General features: G+C 51.5%; 2 protein-coding genes and 1 non-coding gene across 4 annotated transcripts; 1 reads left to right on the top strand and 2 right to left on the bottom strand.

Annotated features, from left to right (window-relative positions):
- Nucleotides 1–477: 477 nt before the first annotated feature.
- Nucleotides 478–10,071, bottom strand: LRRC20 (leucine rich repeat containing 20). Of its 2 annotated transcripts, none has more exons than XM_059477253.1 (4): nt 9,910–10,071; nt 8,537–8,686; nt 6,899–7,066; nt 478–1,021 (listed from the first exon to the last, which is right to left on the bottom strand). In XM_059477253.1, the coding sequence occupies exons 1-4, from the start codon at nt 9,977–9,979 to the stop codon at nt 873–875; spliced, it is 537 nt and encodes a 178-aa protein (XP_059333236.1). In that variant the 5' UTR covers nt 9,980–10,071; the 3' UTR covers nt 478–872. The 2 variants fall into 2 exon arrangements, with proteins under 2 accessions (XP_059333236.1, XP_059333237.1); XM_059477254.1 differs by having other exon boundaries at nt 8,537–8,817; nt 9,910–9,999.
- An 850-nt stretch (nt 10,072–10,921) lies between these two features.
- Nucleotides 10,922–10,993, bottom strand: TRNAE-UUC (transfer RNA glutamic acid (anticodon UUC)). Its single transcript has one exon. It is a non-coding gene; the product is annotated as a tRNA-Glu (tRNA).
- Nucleotides 10,994–11,129: 136 nt separating this feature from the next.
- Nucleotides 11,130–14,432, top strand: EIF4EBP2 (eukaryotic translation initiation factor 4E binding protein 2). Its single transcript, XM_059477387.1, has 3 exons — nt 11,130–11,329; nt 11,969–12,145; nt 12,227–14,432. Exons 1-3 carry the CDS (start codon nt 11,191–11,193, stop codon nt 12,256–12,258), a joined length of 348 nt encoding a protein of 115 aa, XP_059333370.1. The 5' UTR covers nt 11,130–11,190; the 3' UTR covers nt 12,259–14,432.
- The last annotated feature ends 1,672 nt before the right edge of the window (nt 14,433–16,104 follow it).

Here is a 16,104-nt window from a genome sequence, read left to right as displayed (position 1 = left end):
TTGTCCCTTAAATACCCAAAGGAACAAACAAGGGAGATGTTTAAACAAGGCGTTTGGAGATAACACCTGGGGTTTCTCCCAGGAAGTTTTTGGGATTTTTTGCAGGCAGCCAGCTGCTAAGGGACACGGGTGTGCTTGGCAGTGGCCTCCCTGCCACCGAGAGGCCACTCTCTCCAGGACATTCCTTCCTGGGAAGGGATCAGCACACCTTGAGGACCCACAGCACCAGAGGTGGGCACACACCTCTGGGGACAGCCACTGGCTTTGGGTCACTTTGGCTTCCACGGTGAAACAACAGGAGGGAAGAAAAGTTCCTTGGAAAACAAGGATTTTTCCAGGGAAGTACAGCTTGGGTCTGGGAGAATCCAGCCTGGAGGCTGGAGAGAGCAGCTGTGCAAAGGGGCTTCTCCAAGGACAAGGCTGGTAGTTGGAATTTAATCAGACACAAACCCCCCGATGTAACAGGAAAGCATTTAATCAGGCACTTGGCACACCACCACCGTGTCAGCAATTCCAGGGAGAGCCCTTCCACCTGCAGGGATGTCCTCCACCATCCCGATGCTCTCGGGTGGGAGAGTGCACATCCAGATCCCCCCACTCCACCCCAACCTCCCACCCCATGTGTTGCAGCTCCTCTGTACCCCCAAAAGGCATAAGCAGGAGATTGCCTGGCTCGGGATTTGGCAGAGCCATCCCTCCATGGGAGAGCCCCGCTGCTTGCTTTGAATTTGGGAAAAACGAGACACAGGCTCGGGTTTGGGATCCATTTGGGGGCAGAAACGGGGGCGCAGCAGGGACTGAGCCGAACCAAACCCCTGTGGTGGGCAGCTCCCCCTCGGGACAGCCCGGGCCCCCGGGAATGCTGCCAGGATTCAGGGATGGATGGGCTCCTCTGGAGACAGCAGCAGCTCAAAGGGAACCAGGGGCCGGACCAGCAGCCGCACCTCGGGGCCCACGGGGTTGGCTCGCAGGTTGAGGCTCCGCAGCAGCGCCATGGAGGCCAATTTGTCCGTGGGCACCTCTGGAAAGAGAGCAGGGAGGTGAGAATCCATCCTGGAGGGGTGGAGGGGTGAAAGCTCCTCTTGATGGACAGCCTGAAGCAAACCTGATACAGGATGCATTTATATTTATATTTATATTTATATTTATATTTATATTTATATCTATATCTGTATCTATAACTATATCTATATCTGTATCTGTATCTATATCTATATCTAATCGTTACAGTTATAGTTATAATAGATATATAATATATAATTAATATAGTGTAATGTAATGTAATATAATATAATATAATAGAATATAAATAACATATAATATATAACATATAATATACAATATACTATATACAATATATGATATCATATATATACACAATATATGCATTAAATAATATATAATATATAGTATATAAATATAATATTTTATAGTATATATTGTATAATACAATACATAATATATTACATATTATATATTATATATTATATATTATATATTATATATTATATATTATATATTATATATTATATATTATATATTATATATTATATATTATATATTATATATTATATCTATATTTAACCCAAATTATTGGGTTAAAACATGTGAGAAATTATAGTGACATCTGCATTAGTATTTGGTACGTTTGTAATGTAAATTGTTTTATTACGGTGAGTTAGGTTTAAGTTAATTTTAGTTGGTTGTGGTTTGAACATTGTATTTAAAAGATTTTAGGATTTGAGGCATTAAATGGCACAGACATAATTGGTTTTTTTGGGAAGTCGTTTTGTTTGGGTGTGTTTATGGGTAAAAGAAATGTAGTAGTTATAGGTGGTTTTGGTGGAATTACTATAGGAATACAAATGTAAGAGATAAAATTATGAATTTTTTAATAATTTATTGAAATAATGGTGGGAAGGATTGAAAGTTTAAGAATTCTGCTGTTGGCTTTGCTTAGAATTAAAAAAAATGGTTTTGTTGAAAAAAATTGGCAATTTAGGTGGGAATGCTTTCATAACAAAAATTATTTAAAAGGTGTGTTAATTTTGACAAGGCTAGTTTGAATTTTGAATTTGAGGGTATTGAGTTGGGATTATTTGAGGAATGGTTGATTGAGGGATAAATGATTGAGGTATTAATATTATTTGATTGAGTAATTGATTGTAAGGAGGTACCACTACTTGTATTGAGGCATGGTGGTAATTTGTAGGTTTTTTTGAGTTTAACAACAAAGGTTTGCTGTCGATGTTAAGCCTGTCTGCAGGCTTTCATCGAAACAGAAAGACAATGAAATATTAATTTATTCAACTGCTCAGGCAAATGGTTGGTAAACATAGAGGTCTTTTCCAACCCAAATGATCCAGGGGTTCTGAGGAATGTGTCAGGGAGGTGCAAACACCCAGATATCCAGTGTGGGCACTGCCCCCCAGTTCTCCCAGCTAGTAAAACCCCTGCTGGGACACTGGACCGGGATTCAAGCCCCTTTCCCTGATTTTCTCCCCGGTGTTGCAATGCCCAGGAGCCCTCTCCGGGCTCACAGGAAGGTTCGTGGTCTTTGCCCTGGTTGGACAGGCTGCAAATGGCTCTCAGCCACCCACGGGCCCCCTTCTGTTCTGCAGTTTCCACGAATTTGGGTGTTGTCCTTTAGAAAACACGACATTTACAAACTGTGTTTAAAAAAAAATAGTGCAGCTCAGCTGCACGGTCCCAGTGTGAATCCACTGAGGCTGATATGAAAACCTAACCCTAATTAAGCTCATTAAAAGGTGATGGATTTTGCTGCAATTCACAATATTTGGGGCTAGCAATGCCCACCTGTCTGATTTACCTAAACCAATTTCTTCTTTAACTTGGCCACCAAAATAACAAGAGCCTTTTCCACCCCAGCTCTTGTTTCCTCTGCCAGAACCTGGAGCAGAATTGCAGTCTTGTAATTATATCTGGTAGATGGTTATGTGATTTTTAAACCATGAAATTTATTTTATGCTGGAAAAAGAATCAAACACTTCGATGCCTTTGTTTTTTCCCCCTCTTTCTCCTCCAGAAAATGGTGATATTTTCCATACACAAATTCCCTAGGAGAGCACAGCTCATCAGGCAGAGCTTCACATGAATTTTTTAAATAACTCTTCTTCATGGTGGATTTGTTCACTGCCATTCCCCCGTTTCATTTTGCTTGGATTTTTTTCCCCTTGAAGCACAAAAGTAATATATTTTGTTTCATACATCTTGCTATTTAATCATCGCCTAATGCAGTGGAGAATAAGAAGTTTAATCATCCTCTTACACAGCATGATAAAGTTAAAAGTGCTTTCACCCATTTTGCTCAGATTAGGGAGTTTAGTGAAGTGTTCTGGGGACCAAGACCTTCCCAGGCTGGGAGCAGCTCAGCTCTGCAGCTCAGTTCCAGGTGAGGAGCAGTGACTCAGCCTGGCATGAAGGGACAGGCAGGGCAGCCTGTAGCTGTAGGGTTGTGCCCTGCCAGCCACAAATTCCTCCAAAAACAACCCAAAACTTCCCTTGCTGCCTTCCCAACAGATAAGGCACTTGCATTTGAGCCTGAATTATTCATGCAGGATTCACCAGTTAAGAAAAAGACAGGGAGGGAAAAGGCTTTTTTTACATAATTACAGCAGAATGTGACATGGTCTGGGTTGGAAGGGACCTTAGAGCTCATCCAGTGCACCCTGGATGGACAGAGGGACAGCTCCCACTGTCCCAGGCTGCTGTAAGCCCCATCCAGCCTGGCCCTGGGCACTGCCAGGAATGCACAGTGTCTCTGTGGCAGAATTTCTTACCGGTGTCCCATCTAGCCCCACTCTGAGTTGGAAACCACCCCACTTTGTCCCATCTCAACATCCTCAGGAGGACAAAATCAACCACAGCTGCCCCCAGCCAGCAGTGATGTCCCCAGCATTGGCAGCAGCCTCAACATCATCCCTATTAAAGCATTAATCAAGGAATAAGGGAAGGAGAAGCTGAAGCTCCAGGCACCAAAACATCCCCATGGATTTGGGAGCTTTAAAAGCTGATTTGACATAACTCTAATTACCAGGGAAAGAGTAAAAGCATTGACAGTAATATATACATAATTACAGTCCAGGGTTAAGAGCTTATTTAGATGAAAAGGGTGGCTTGTGGCACTAAAAGTCTCCTTTCAGAGAACCCACAGGCTCCAGGCAGGCATTAATTAATCTCCTTTCACTTCTGTTTCCCTTTGGAAAACATCACCTACCACCTCCAGCTCCATTTGTCTTAGCAAGAGTCACTCAGCTGTTTCAGCAGGAGCTTTCAAACGGGGTTTGCAGCCCTGGCAGGAGCCTCTCAGCACCCCTGGCATGGCACAGGGGCACAGGCAGCACCAGCACTGGCACAGCACCCCAAACCAGGGCACTGCAGCCCTGCCAACACCAGCTCACCTGCAGGGGAGCCTGCTTGGGAAGGGCTGGTGGCAGCACTGTGATCGCCCAGGGTTTTGTTTCACTGGAAAACACGGGCTGAACCCCCCTGGCCTTCCTGTGTCTTCCTCTCCCTTTTCCAGAGGATGTGTGAGATAGGCTCACATCACCCATTTCTGCAGCCAGGCAGCATCATGTGCACTACCCACACATATCCCTACAACATCCTGGCTTGGAATTGTCGATTTTTACTCTGTTTTTGTTTTCCCCACATCTGGAGAACACCTCCCATCCGAGGAGAGCCTGATGGGAGGTGACCAAACCTGGCTTGGGAGGTGACCAAACCAAGAGAGGCCACCCTCTCCCCCAGCTTGGGTGCAGCCCTGCATGCAGCTTTTCCTCCCTGCATTTTAGCTTTTAGGGAAAAAGGCACCAAAATGCTGCATTCCCTCCTTGCAGCACCCTGCTTCCACAAAACCAGCGGGGGAAATGCAGTTTGGAGACCAGCTTGGGTTGAAATCAGCCAGCTGAACTCAAAAAGTGACAGAGGGAGCTAAAAGTGAGACAGGAGGCAGGAGAGAAAAAGAGGGTGAGGAAAAGACATGTCTTTCTTTCTCCGGCTCCTGTGGAAGCAGATTTTAATTCCAGTGTTTCTGCAGGCCCAGCTGGGGAGCAGCTGATGTGAGGCTGGTAACAAACCTCCTGTTGCAGGGAGCAGTTTCCCAGCAGCAGCTGAAGCCACCCCAGATAAAACAGCAAAATTGAGTGAACTCCGAGATTCGCCTCCCTGGGGCTCCGTGGGGCTGTGGATGCTCCAGCCTGGGCTCTTTGAAGGCTGCCTGCTAAATAAATTCACTTTTATCTGTGTACAACAGCTGCCCCTTTTGCCCAGCTTTCACAGACTCCAAAGCCTTCAGTTTTTTTGCACATGAACAATTTTTCTGCCGCTGCAGGGCTGAGGGATGAGCGGCTCTTGTCATTCCTTTAATTTAATTTTTAGGGGATTTTGTAGTGTTAAACAGCTGCTGTTTGTTCTGGGAAATGTTCAGGTGTCCTTGCTTAGCCTGGCAGCAAACTGGGGCTGGGTTCTGCAGTCAGATCTGGTTTTTTAATGAAATCTGAGCATTTTGGGGTCACCCCAACTGGAGGTGCCTTTAGGAGCTACATCCCAGCGTGGTGAATGGGGCAGCTTGAATGGGGCTTGGCTCCCACTGTGCCTGCAGCAGCTTTGCCCTGGGAAAGGCAAATTTCCTTTCCTGGGAAAGGCAAATGGCTGAGAAGGCTCTGATTATTTAGCAACAGCCCTGGGTGATGCTGGTATAGATGGATAATGAGATGATTGGCTCTTGCAATTAAAGGATAACTATTGTGTGAATATTAAGAGAAGCTTTAGTAATGTATAGTTATGTTATTGTAGTTTAGCTGTCCTCTGTTCTCCCCACAGTTCCCTTTCCCCCCTGTATTGCTGCCATCTGACAGCCTGGGGTGTCTGGGACAGATAGAGAGGAGGCTGCACATGTGCCCCTGGCATGGGGCAGCTGGGAATGGAAAAGCTTGGTGCTTAGGGGGTGGACCCCCAATCCAGTTACAAAGCAGTTTGCACTGATAAATGGCAAAGAAGAGCTGACTGACAGACTTTGGGAGGGGCCAGGGCTGACTGATGCAACCCCCAGGGGTATAAAAGACTGAGCATCCCTCTTGAAGATGAACTGGCCCCGTGGTATCCACGAGGGGGAGTTCCCAGCACTGCAGCTTTTTCCTTATGTGAAAAATGCATATTCTATGATCGGCTTTTTGCACATATCAAAATGAATATTATATGTATTGTGTTAGAAAGTTATGCTGTATTAATTCTCTTAAGTAGTGTGTTAAATATAGTTTTAGGTTATAACATCATGTTAAAATAGAAACTATGCTATGTAAGATACTTTTTCTAAGAAAGGACTCGCAGTGAGGTAGCAGCCACAGGACACCTGAATCTTCCAGAGAAAGAGAAGTTATTGCTCCATTATCAGGAGAAACTAACTTCTTCCTGCCTCTTTCAGCCCTGAAGATGCCCTTAGGGTTCAGAGGAAGAAGCTGACACTGCCCAGACAGAATCCTGTGTTTGAATGGAATTCATGCACCATGTATGAGGTGTATGAATATGCAACAGGCTGTTGCTTTTAAGGGTTAATCCTCTGTTGATGTGGCTTATTTTGCCCAGAAAAAAGTACCTGGACTGTCTGTAACTCTTTGATTTTATTGTCTCATATTGTCCTAATCCAAATTGTCCAAATTATTATAACTCTAATTATATTACTATTTTTATAACCATTTTATATTACTATTAAACTTTCAAATTTTTAAAAACCAAGTGATTGGCGTTTTTCACACTTATGTAGTCCTTTAATTGTATTTTTGTTAAGGTCTAATAAACCTCTTTAAATTTCCAAAGCGAGCAGTTGTTTCTCACAGTGCTAAATCGCCTTTTTCCAGTGGGAGAAGGTTCCCCTCACCTGCGATCTCGTTCTCCTCCAGGTCGATGCTCTCCAGGGCGGGCACGGTGGCCAGGGGCTCCGGGAAGCGGCGGAAGCGGTTTCGGGAGAGGTCGATGGTGCGGAGGTGCAGCAGGGACGTGATCTCCTCGGGCAGCCGGTGCAGGTAATTCCCTGCCAGGTTCAGCTCTGGGAAGAGAGAAGGGAGGCGGTGGGATGCTGGGAAAAAGGTGGGAAAATAACTGATGTACAGCTTGATTCACAGCCTCTGGCCTCAATCCATCACTGGGATTCCAGCTCCAAAAATTGGGCTTTTAAAAATTTTCTTTTTTTTTTTTTTTTTTTTTGTTTTGTTTTGTTTTGTTTTGTTTTGCCTGTTTTCCATGGTTGTCATTGTAGATTTGCCTGCTGGGAATGCCACATTTAGGAGCAATGCTTTCCTGATGAAATTGGGCAGCCTTTTGCAAGCAGAGTCTGTAAAAAACAAGGAATATTTCCCCATAAACTCAGCGCAATTACCTCCCCAATGGTCATTTGTCATGGCTTAAGGGTAGCCCTCTATGTTCATATGCCTGAACCCCTTCTGAGCAATAAACAGAATGGTGGGAGAGACGTCTTTAGCTGTGAAAAATGCCTGTTTGTCACAGTTTACCCGTCTGTGATGCTTTCCCACCCCAGAAATGAGCTCCTGTGGGCCCAGAAGCGGCACTCCCGGGCACAGAACCCAAATCCCGCTGTCCCAGCGCCCTTCTCCAGTGACACAGGGCTCTCTGCACTATAAATACCCACACAAGCCGCCCTGCCCCTGCTAATACCCGGTATTTATAGGTCCTGCCTTATTCAGCCTGTCCCCAGCCCTGGGGCATCTGTTCCTGCTGAGACCCAGCGCAGCTCATCGCAGGAGTGATTGGTTCGCTGATGGAGACAAGCCCTTGCTGGGAAGCAAAGTAATTTTTTGCCCTTCAGGGCTGGTTGTGCTGTCTAGAAAATGGAAATTGATTCCTTTGGTGCATGTGTTTCCTTTCCCCAGCCCAGGGGTGCTCTCACAGACGGTGCTGCAGCTCCGGGACAAGGGAAACCTCCTCAGGCACCCATCATAGCGGCATTTGTGTGGTCCCTCATAGGAATAAAATTGATTTTAGAAGCTGCCAGAGTATCCCCAGCGCCGTCCTCAGCGCTCAGTGCCGCGGTGCCGGATGCTCTGGATGCTTGCATGGCCATTTTCTATCGGATTAGCCTCGGGCTGCCTTCTCTGGGAGGTGTCCCCGCCGTGCTGATGATCGCTCCCATCTCCTGCAGTGATTAGCTCTCATTGATGCCGCACTACGAGCACTAATTAGTCGGCACAGCTGGGATTGTCATGCCTCTGTTGTTATCCCCAAGCTGCTTTTCCTGTTCTCCTCCATCCCTGGAGGGAGCTGGGGACGCTGAGTGACCCCACAGCAGCCTGAAACCAGTTTGGAAGGGTGGGTGAGAGCAGAACCAGTGTCCTCGTCCTTCAAGGGCCAGAAGGTACAACCAAAAATGGATTTTTTGGGGTCAGAACTAGCGCTTGCAATGAGGTGTGAGCTCAGGGGAGACTCATGGGTGCTTTGCCCCCTCTGCAGCAATCTGGGGGCTCCTGGCGTGCCCCGGAGGGTTGGAACGGCAGTGCCTTACCTCTCAGCTGGCTGAAGGTGGTGACAAACCGGCTGGTGATGGACTTGAGCTCATTGTTGGCCAGGGAGATGCGGTGGATGCCCTCGGTGACGCTCCTCACGGCTTTGTAGACTCCAACAGGGAAGGACATCAGCTTGCAGTTGGCCAGATCTGCGCACAGAGAGACCCAGGTGTGACGGTGTTCACAGGGGTTTTCAGATGAGGGAAGAGATGAGGATCTGACTCCATGTTACAGAAGGCTTGATTTATTATTTTGTAATATATATTACATTAAAACTACACTAAAAGAATAGAAGAAAAGATTTCATCAGAAGGCCAGCAAAGAATAGAACAGAAAAGAATGATAAAAAAGGCAGCTGTTTAGGACTCTGTCTGAGCCAGCTGACTGTGATTGGCCATTAATTACAAACATCCAACATGGCCTAATCACAGATCCACCTGTTGCATTCGACAGCAGCAGATAATCAATGTTTACATTTTGTTCCTGAGGCCTCCCAGCTTCTCAGGAGGAAAAATCCTAAGGAAAGGATTTTTCATGAAAAGATGTCTGCGACACCCAGGCAAGGGTCTGACAACTTCAGTCCCCTGCTCCCCCTGTGTCCACAATTCCCTGGGGGCAGCTGAGCAGCCCAGGGATGCCTATTCCACTGCTGGGGGATGGAGCAGGGATTTCCCTGGGCACTCCTGGTTGGATTTCTCATGGTCATGGCTGGCTGTCCTACGGCAAGCGATGGGGAGGGGAAAAAAGATTTGGTTGTGCCTCTCACCTCGTGGCCTCCTCGTTTTGTCCTCAGTTGTTCCTCTTTCCCCTCCCAGGAGACTCCAGGGGTGGAAAGCCTGTATCCCAGCCCCAGGATGGGCTCTGCTTCCTGCCCCCTCCCCAAAGCCACTGTAGGAGCTGATGGAGCAAGTTCCAGCCTCCCACGTTTCTCTCAGGGGATGTGGAGAGCCTGAGAGACGCAGCTCCAGCTCCTGCCATACTCTGGTTTATATCCCAGGGCGGGGAATCCAGTGGGAATAAAAATGAATGGCTTTCATCTCTCTCCTTTGATGAACTGCACCCTGCTCTCGCGTATTAGCTGGAAATGGGGAAACGGCAGGAAAATGCAAATCTGACACAGCAACACGGGGAAAAATCTGCTCCTGCCGCTGCTCCCAAGGAGGGGACACATCCCACGGGATTATGTGAACCTGCTCTGGCTTTGAGGGCCCTTTGGGGGAGCCTTTCCCTTCTGCAGAGCCGCGGGGAGGGAGCGCCGACAGCTTTTTTTAGGCTGTGGCAGTGAAACCCAGAGCCCAGCTCCGGCCACCCGATCCCTTCGCGGCCCCGGGACGGAGCGCCGGGAATCCGCTTTGTCCTCCACCCGCCTTACCCAGGGAATCCGCCTTGTTCTCCACCGTGTCATTCACCTTCCTGGCCACCCGGGCCACCGCCTCGCCCATCCGCCGGTGCAGGAGGGCGGCCGGGCCCGCCGGGAATGCGCTGTGCCCTGCAGGATCCAGGCTGGAGGGAGAAACCAGCCTCTGTTCTCCGGGAGAGGGATGCTAAAAATAACCGATGGGATCAGTGTTCCCAGGGGAGGGAGGGAGGCTGTGCTGGGGCTGGCATGTCCCTTGGGGTGAGATTCCCAGCTTTCCAGGATGGTGCTTTTAGGGTATATAGGTGCATCCTATTCCCTGACTTGGAATATATCCCCTTTCCTGGTATGGGATATGGGGATTCGTCTCCTTTCTTGGTTTGGGAAATGAGGAAGCACCCCTTTTCCTGGTCTGAGATATTTGGATACATCCCCCTTCCTGGTATTGGATATGCTGTTTTCCTGGTTTGGGATATGGGGATGAATCCTCTTCCCTGGTTTGGGACATGGGCATGGGTGTCCTTTCCTTGTGTGGCATATGGGGATGCAAGTCCTTTCCTGGTTTGCCATAAGGGGATGCAACCCCTTTCCTTATTTGGGATATAGGGATCCATGCCCTTTTCCTGGTTTGGGATATGGAGGTGAATGCTATTCCCTGGTATGGGATATTGGGATACAGCCCCTTTCCTGGTATGTGATATGGGGACAGAACCCCTTTCCCGATACAGGATATGGGGCTAAAACCCCTTTCCTGGTTTGGGGTATGGGGATACAACTCCTTTCCTAAGAGAGGATATGGGGCTACAACTCATTTCCTGGTATGGGATACAGGCATACAACCCCTTTCCAGATATGGGATATGGGGACAGAACCCATTTCCTGATTTGGGATATTTGGATGCATTCCTTTTCCCGGTGACTTCATTCAGCTCGGTGTAGGCAAAACACTCTGGCCGAAGGCATCCTGGGCAGGACATCAGGACACCAGCACCCTTCTTTCCCCCCTCCCAAAAAACAGAACACGAGGCTTCCCACGCCGGGAGTCGAACCCGGGCCGCCTGGGTGAAAACCAGGAATCCTAACCGCTAGACCACGTGGGAGGCGCGAGCAAGGTGGCGCGGCAACACGCCTGCCCCCTGGCGGGGGCGGGGCCGGGGCGGGCCCGGGGCGGGGCGGTCCTGAGGCGGTCCCGGGGCCGGGGCGGGCCCGGGGAGGTTCCAGGGCCGGTCCCGGAGAGGGGCGGTCCCGCTCCGCCCGCCCGCTCGGCGGGGACAAAGCGCGGCGCCGAGCGGGGGCCATGTCGTCCGCAGGCGGCCGCCAGCCCAGCCAGAGCCGGGCCATCCCCACCCGCACCGTCACGCTCAGCGACGCCGCGCAGCTCCCCGCCGACTACTGCACCACCCCCGGCGGGACGCTCTTCTCCACCACGCCCGGAGGTAAAAGCGCCGCGCCCGCCGGGGCCTCCGGGGGAGCGCGCCCGGGCCAGCCCGAGCGCCGCGTGTCGCGGGCGGACCGTGCGTGCCGCGCCCGTGTCCCCTCTGTATGCCGTGGGTACGGAGCGCTTTCCGCCCGCTCTCCTCGGCGCACACGCGTGGAGATGGGTTTGTGGTTTTTCCGGGACGTAGCGGGAGCGCGGAGGGTCCCGGCGGGGCGGCAGCTGGATCCCGGGACGGGCTGGCGGGGAGCTCCCGGCGGGGCGCGGGCAGCGGGGCTCGGTGCCTCGGCCCTGCCCCGGCCCGGTGCCGCGGGGCGATGACACGCCTGTCCCCGAGCAGCGCAGAGGGACACGTGGTGATTCGGGGTGCCGCTTCCACCGGCATCCCCGGGACAGGGTGAGCTTGCTCGGGACAGCGTGGAGCGACGCCGGGCAGCCGGGACCCGGTTGCGGCCGGGGTGTTTGGCCGAATTATCGCCTGCTGTGCCCAGATAAGAGCGGGCAGAGCGGCGGCGCGCACCCCCAGCCCTCCCCGCCGATCCCCGGGCGGAGAACCTTGGCCCGTCCCGCCGGGAAACTCCTTCGGCAAACACGCGCTGCCGAACCGGATTCCCCCACTCTGCTCCCGTCCTCCCCCCAGGCACCCGGATCATCTACGACCGCAAGTTCCTGCTGGACCGTCGCAACTCCCCCATGGCCAAGACCCCGCCTTGTCACCTCCCCAATATCCCCGGCGTCACCAGCCCCGGCGAGCCCGGCGAGGAGCCCAAAGCGGACACCAACAGCTTGAACCACCAGGAGGGCAAGCCATCCATGGGTAAGGGACCCCGGGGCGGGACAGGAGGGATTTGGGGTGGAGGATGACGCCCCTAACGCTGCTCTCCTTGTCTCTTGCCAGGGGATGAAGCTCAGTTCGAGATGGATATCTGAGCGGGAACCACGGAGAGGCAGCGACTCCCCAGCCCTGTGCACCCCCATTCGGCTTAGCAGGATCTGTCCCGGCGAGGTGGAGGTGGCAGTGGTCCCCACCAGCGTCCCCTCCCCGCCCTCCTCCTCCCCCTCTTTTCTGGGGGGAGTGCAGCTCTGTCTTCTCCCCCTTTGCGGGTGAGCGGTCCCAGCATGTGCCAGACAGAGCATCCCTTCTGGATCCGGCCCTATTCCTCCCCTTCCACCTGCCAGCAGCCTGATCTCCACCAGGCTTCTTTTTAAAACATCCCTTTGCCTCTTCTGCTGCCTCATGCCCCCACAAAATTCCCCGCTCTTGTTACCCAAGCCTCCCATGGCCAGCAGCTTGGTGTTCTGGAGCTGTATCACCCCCTGTGCCCCCTTCTCCTGGAAAATCTGGGCAGCCTGTCGGGAGGAGGGGGAAACACCACTCCTAAAATCATGCAGCTGCTTGCAACCTGGGAGGGCGTTTTTTGAGTTTCCCTGGGGTGTGTTGGCATTCAGCAAAGGACAGCACTGGGACCCTGTTCCCTTCCGTGCTCCAGGGATCCGATGTAGTCCCTGATGGAATCAGCCAGCTTGTCCACATCTCTCCTACATGGATTTCTTCCATCTTGGCCCTCCAGCCAGGGGCTGTGTCCCCCACCCACCAGCCAGGACTCACAGCAATGTAGCCATGTTTTATAAGACCCCCTTGCTTTTATTTTTGGTACTAAAAAGGGGCACCTCACCCCCAACGACTTTGTATGGGCTGGGGCCGAGTGCCTCTGGGAAAGTGCTTTGTAGTGCTTGGGATTTTTTACCCCCCAGCCCTTTAAAATGTGAATCCTACAGGGGGAGATCCCTCTGGCACCGTTGGATGTCTCAGGAATCGCTGGGTGTCCCTGGGGGCTGTGGGGGCTCGCCAGACACGCAGGGATGGGGCGCTTTCCCCCCTCGCAGGGCGCTGCCATCGATGCCACCCTCAGCTCTCAGGATGGCATTTCTCCCAGCTGGATTGTGCTGTCGTGGATGAAGCATTTCCACATCGACCTCCCCTTTGCCAGCCTGGCATGGCATAGCCATCTTATACCTCCCCTGGAGATGGGGTTTCTTTTTGCCCCTCTCTCCGTGTGACTCTTGCCCTGACCAGCAGCGCTGGGCACGGCCGCGCCCCCCAGTCCCACCAGCCCCCCAGTTCTGATTTTTTACTGTTGGGATTTTTTACTGTTGGGAGCCATCACCAGCTCTGCAACCTTCTCAAGTGCCATTTTATCAGCCCCCACCTGAGTGCCTGCTCCATCCATGGTCCCTCCCTCGCTGGGGTCTCCCCACACCTCGTTACCCGTGCTGGGGAGCGGGACACCCCACAGGCTTTGTGCACTTTCCATCCCGTAATTTATTTCTCTAGGTGTATTTGGCACAGCGCTGGTGGCCAGCTCCCATCTTCCAGCTGCTTTTCTCACAGGGAGGGGGGGCTGCCCCTCGTTTTGGGGGTGGGGGAGGCAGAAGCAAAAGCACAGCCCCAGGCGATGGGGTTGTCTTTGCCATCCTTGCCCTGGCATGGGAGGTGAGGTGAGCGTGGCAGCCGTGGGTGCACGAGTGAGTGAGTGCGAGTGGCCGTGTGGGTGGGTGGGTGGTGATGAGACACACACAAATATATATATTATATAGAAATAAATATATTTTCCTTGAAGCCAAGATCCTAGGAGTTCGGTTAGGCCCTCGGATCGAGGGAGGGGCAGGGGGCGAGGACATCCTTGGCAGAGGATGCAGGGAGCTGGCGCCCTCAAGCACAGCTGCTCCTTTCGGGAAAAACCTGCTCTGCTAGCCAGAAACAATCAGACCATATCCAAGGACAACATGACTTAATGGACAGGAGCCGGAGGGAAACCTTTTTCTGTATTTTTTTTTCTCTAAATACCCCCTTTCCCAACCTCCCTGTGTCCGTTCCCCATCCGAGAAACTTTTCTGCCCAAAGGCTCTCTTTTGTAAGCGGGCTGGGGGCTGAGCAGGGAGGAGTGCCTGGCCTCGCCGGGGTGTTCCTCTGCTAGTCAGGGGCTCCGTTTGGGATTTCTGTTGTTTAGTACCGTCTCTTCAAGCAGGTGTTTGGGAGGAGAAAAGCTCTCGTCAGTGGTTGCTGTTACACTGAGATCAATAAAGATTTTGGTTCTACTAAATCAAGGTGGTTTGGACTGTGATTCAGGGGGTGGGGAGGGTTTTCCCTTCCCTTTGGAGCAAACTCCCCTCATGGGCTCTCTCCCAGTCGTGTCCAGAGAGCAGGGAAGGGTCAAACCCAGAACCAGCAGCTGAGGGTTAAATTGCAAAATGTCACACACAGAGAAACCTGATTTTCCCATAGGTCTTCCATGTGCAAAACTGCACCCAACTGATAATTTGTCCTGATCTCAGCCCTGGAAGTCTTCAAGGACTTTTTGGATGGGACTTGGAGCAACATGGTCTGGTGGAAGGTGCCCACCAACCTTGGCCTTGAAGCCTTCAGGGGCAGGAGACCATTAATGTATGTTAATATATCGCATTGTAATATATTTTCAAAATTTTTAAACCATTTTTTAACTCTTTTATACCATCTACTGTAATTGGGGAGGGGTCTGAGCAGCAAAGTTCTTTTCCCCCGCTAGGGTGATGAGGGAGAGGCAGCAATGGGATGTCTGTCCCCTCCCTCTGGCTACAGAGGGTGCCCCCAAATTTTTGTGGGTGCCTCAGCAAACCTCCAGCATCACTTGGGGAATCATCCCCTGAGGGCACCTCAGCTGTGTGTGTGAAATACCAGAGCAGCACATCACATTCCCAAAGCATTCACATCCCAGGGGTGAGGCTGGGGGGTGTTTCCAAGGGTTTGGGGGGGCCCTCCTGGAGCACCCTGCTTTGGCTGCACTCGGAGTGGTCCTGCCATGACCTCCCGTGGATTGTGCTCATATTGCAGCAGTTTAATTCTGCAGAGTCAGGGAAATCTGGAGCGTGCGTACGGAGAGGAACACGGCGAGGAAAATTGCTGACGAGGCGTTTGGGAGCTGCTGTTCCCTGAATCTGGTTTAGGCCGTGCAATGCCAGTGACAACTGGTTCCCTCCCAGATTTTTGGGTGTTTTTAATGTGTTAATCCCAGCTATCAAAGCCCCTGTAGTGAGGAGATGTGTGTGTGAATCCCTGGGTTTTGGTGCGCTCCTCCCTAAGGGGCTTCTAGATACTGATTTGGGATCTTAAAACAGAGAATTAAAATAAATTTCAAAAGTGTTAAAATTTCAATCCAGGACTGCAAATGCAGCAGAGCTGCTGAGGGCAGGGTATTTTGGCTGGGCTGGATGCTGGGAGCCTGGCTAGGATCTCAGATCCCAATGAACAAACTTTCCAGCCCTCCTTTCCAGCTGTTACCATTTTCGGACTAGCTCTGGGCTGCGTTTACATTCCTGGCCCTCCTTCCCAGTGCCAGTGAACGTGTTGATGCCGTTTTTCTCCTTCTCCTTCGCCCTGCTGGTGTCCTCCAAGCACTGATTGGGAGCAGCACGGCAGCCCTGGATGGAGCTGGGTGTGGGCAGGGCTGTAACGCTGGGGAGGCTCAGGGGCAGGTGGGGTTGGGGTCCTACCTGGGGGGCTCTGGGAGCCACTGTTCTAACCCCAATGGAATGTGGCAAGGCAGGTAGGAGCTGAAAGGATTGGGGTTTTGTGGATTAGCTGAAATAGCATCTCTGTGTGGCAATGAGAGGAGCCTGAAGTGGCCTGATGGATTCACTCTGTGCTGTGGTGGACTCTGAGCAGAGCTGGGTGCTGGAGCTGCTGGTACTGGTGAAGCCATGGCAAGAGCCCACCACGGGGCACCCTGCAGGGTGCTG

The sequence above is a fragment of the Ammospiza nelsoni genome, chromosome 8 (genome assembly GCF_027579445.1).
Source record: "Ammospiza nelsoni isolate bAmmNel1 chromosome 8, bAmmNel1.pri, whole genome shotgun sequence".
Lineage (NCBI taxonomy): Eukaryota > Metazoa > Chordata > Aves > Passeriformes > Passerellidae > Ammospiza > Ammospiza nelsoni.
This window is presented reverse-complemented; position numbering and strand designations above follow the sequence as displayed.

Coding starts and splice junctions, on each gene's coding strand:
- LRRC20 (XM_059477253.1), bottom strand. CDS start 9,979: ATGGGCGAGGCGGTGGCCCGGGTGGCCAGGAAGGTGAATGACACGGTG. Junction 8,687..9,909: donor GAACAAGGCGGATTCCCTGG/GTAAGGCGGGTG, acceptor CTCTGTGCGCAG/ATCTGGCCAACTGCAAGCTG. Junction 1,022..6,898: donor GGAGGAGAACGAGATCGCAG/GTGAGGGGAACC, acceptor CTCTCTTTCCAG/AGGTGCCCACGGACAAATTG.
- EIF4EBP2 (XM_059477387.1), top strand. CDS start 11,191: ATGTCGTCCGCAGGCGGCCGCCAGCCCAGCCAGAGCCGGGCCATCCCC. Junction 11,330..11,968: donor CTTCTCCACCACGCCCGGAG/GTAAAAGCGCCG, acceptor TCCTCCCCCCAG/GCACCCGGATCATCTACGAC. Junction 12,146..12,226: donor GGAGGGCAAGCCATCCATGG/GTAAGGGACCCC, acceptor GTCTCTTGCCAG/GGGATGAAGCTCAGTTCGAG.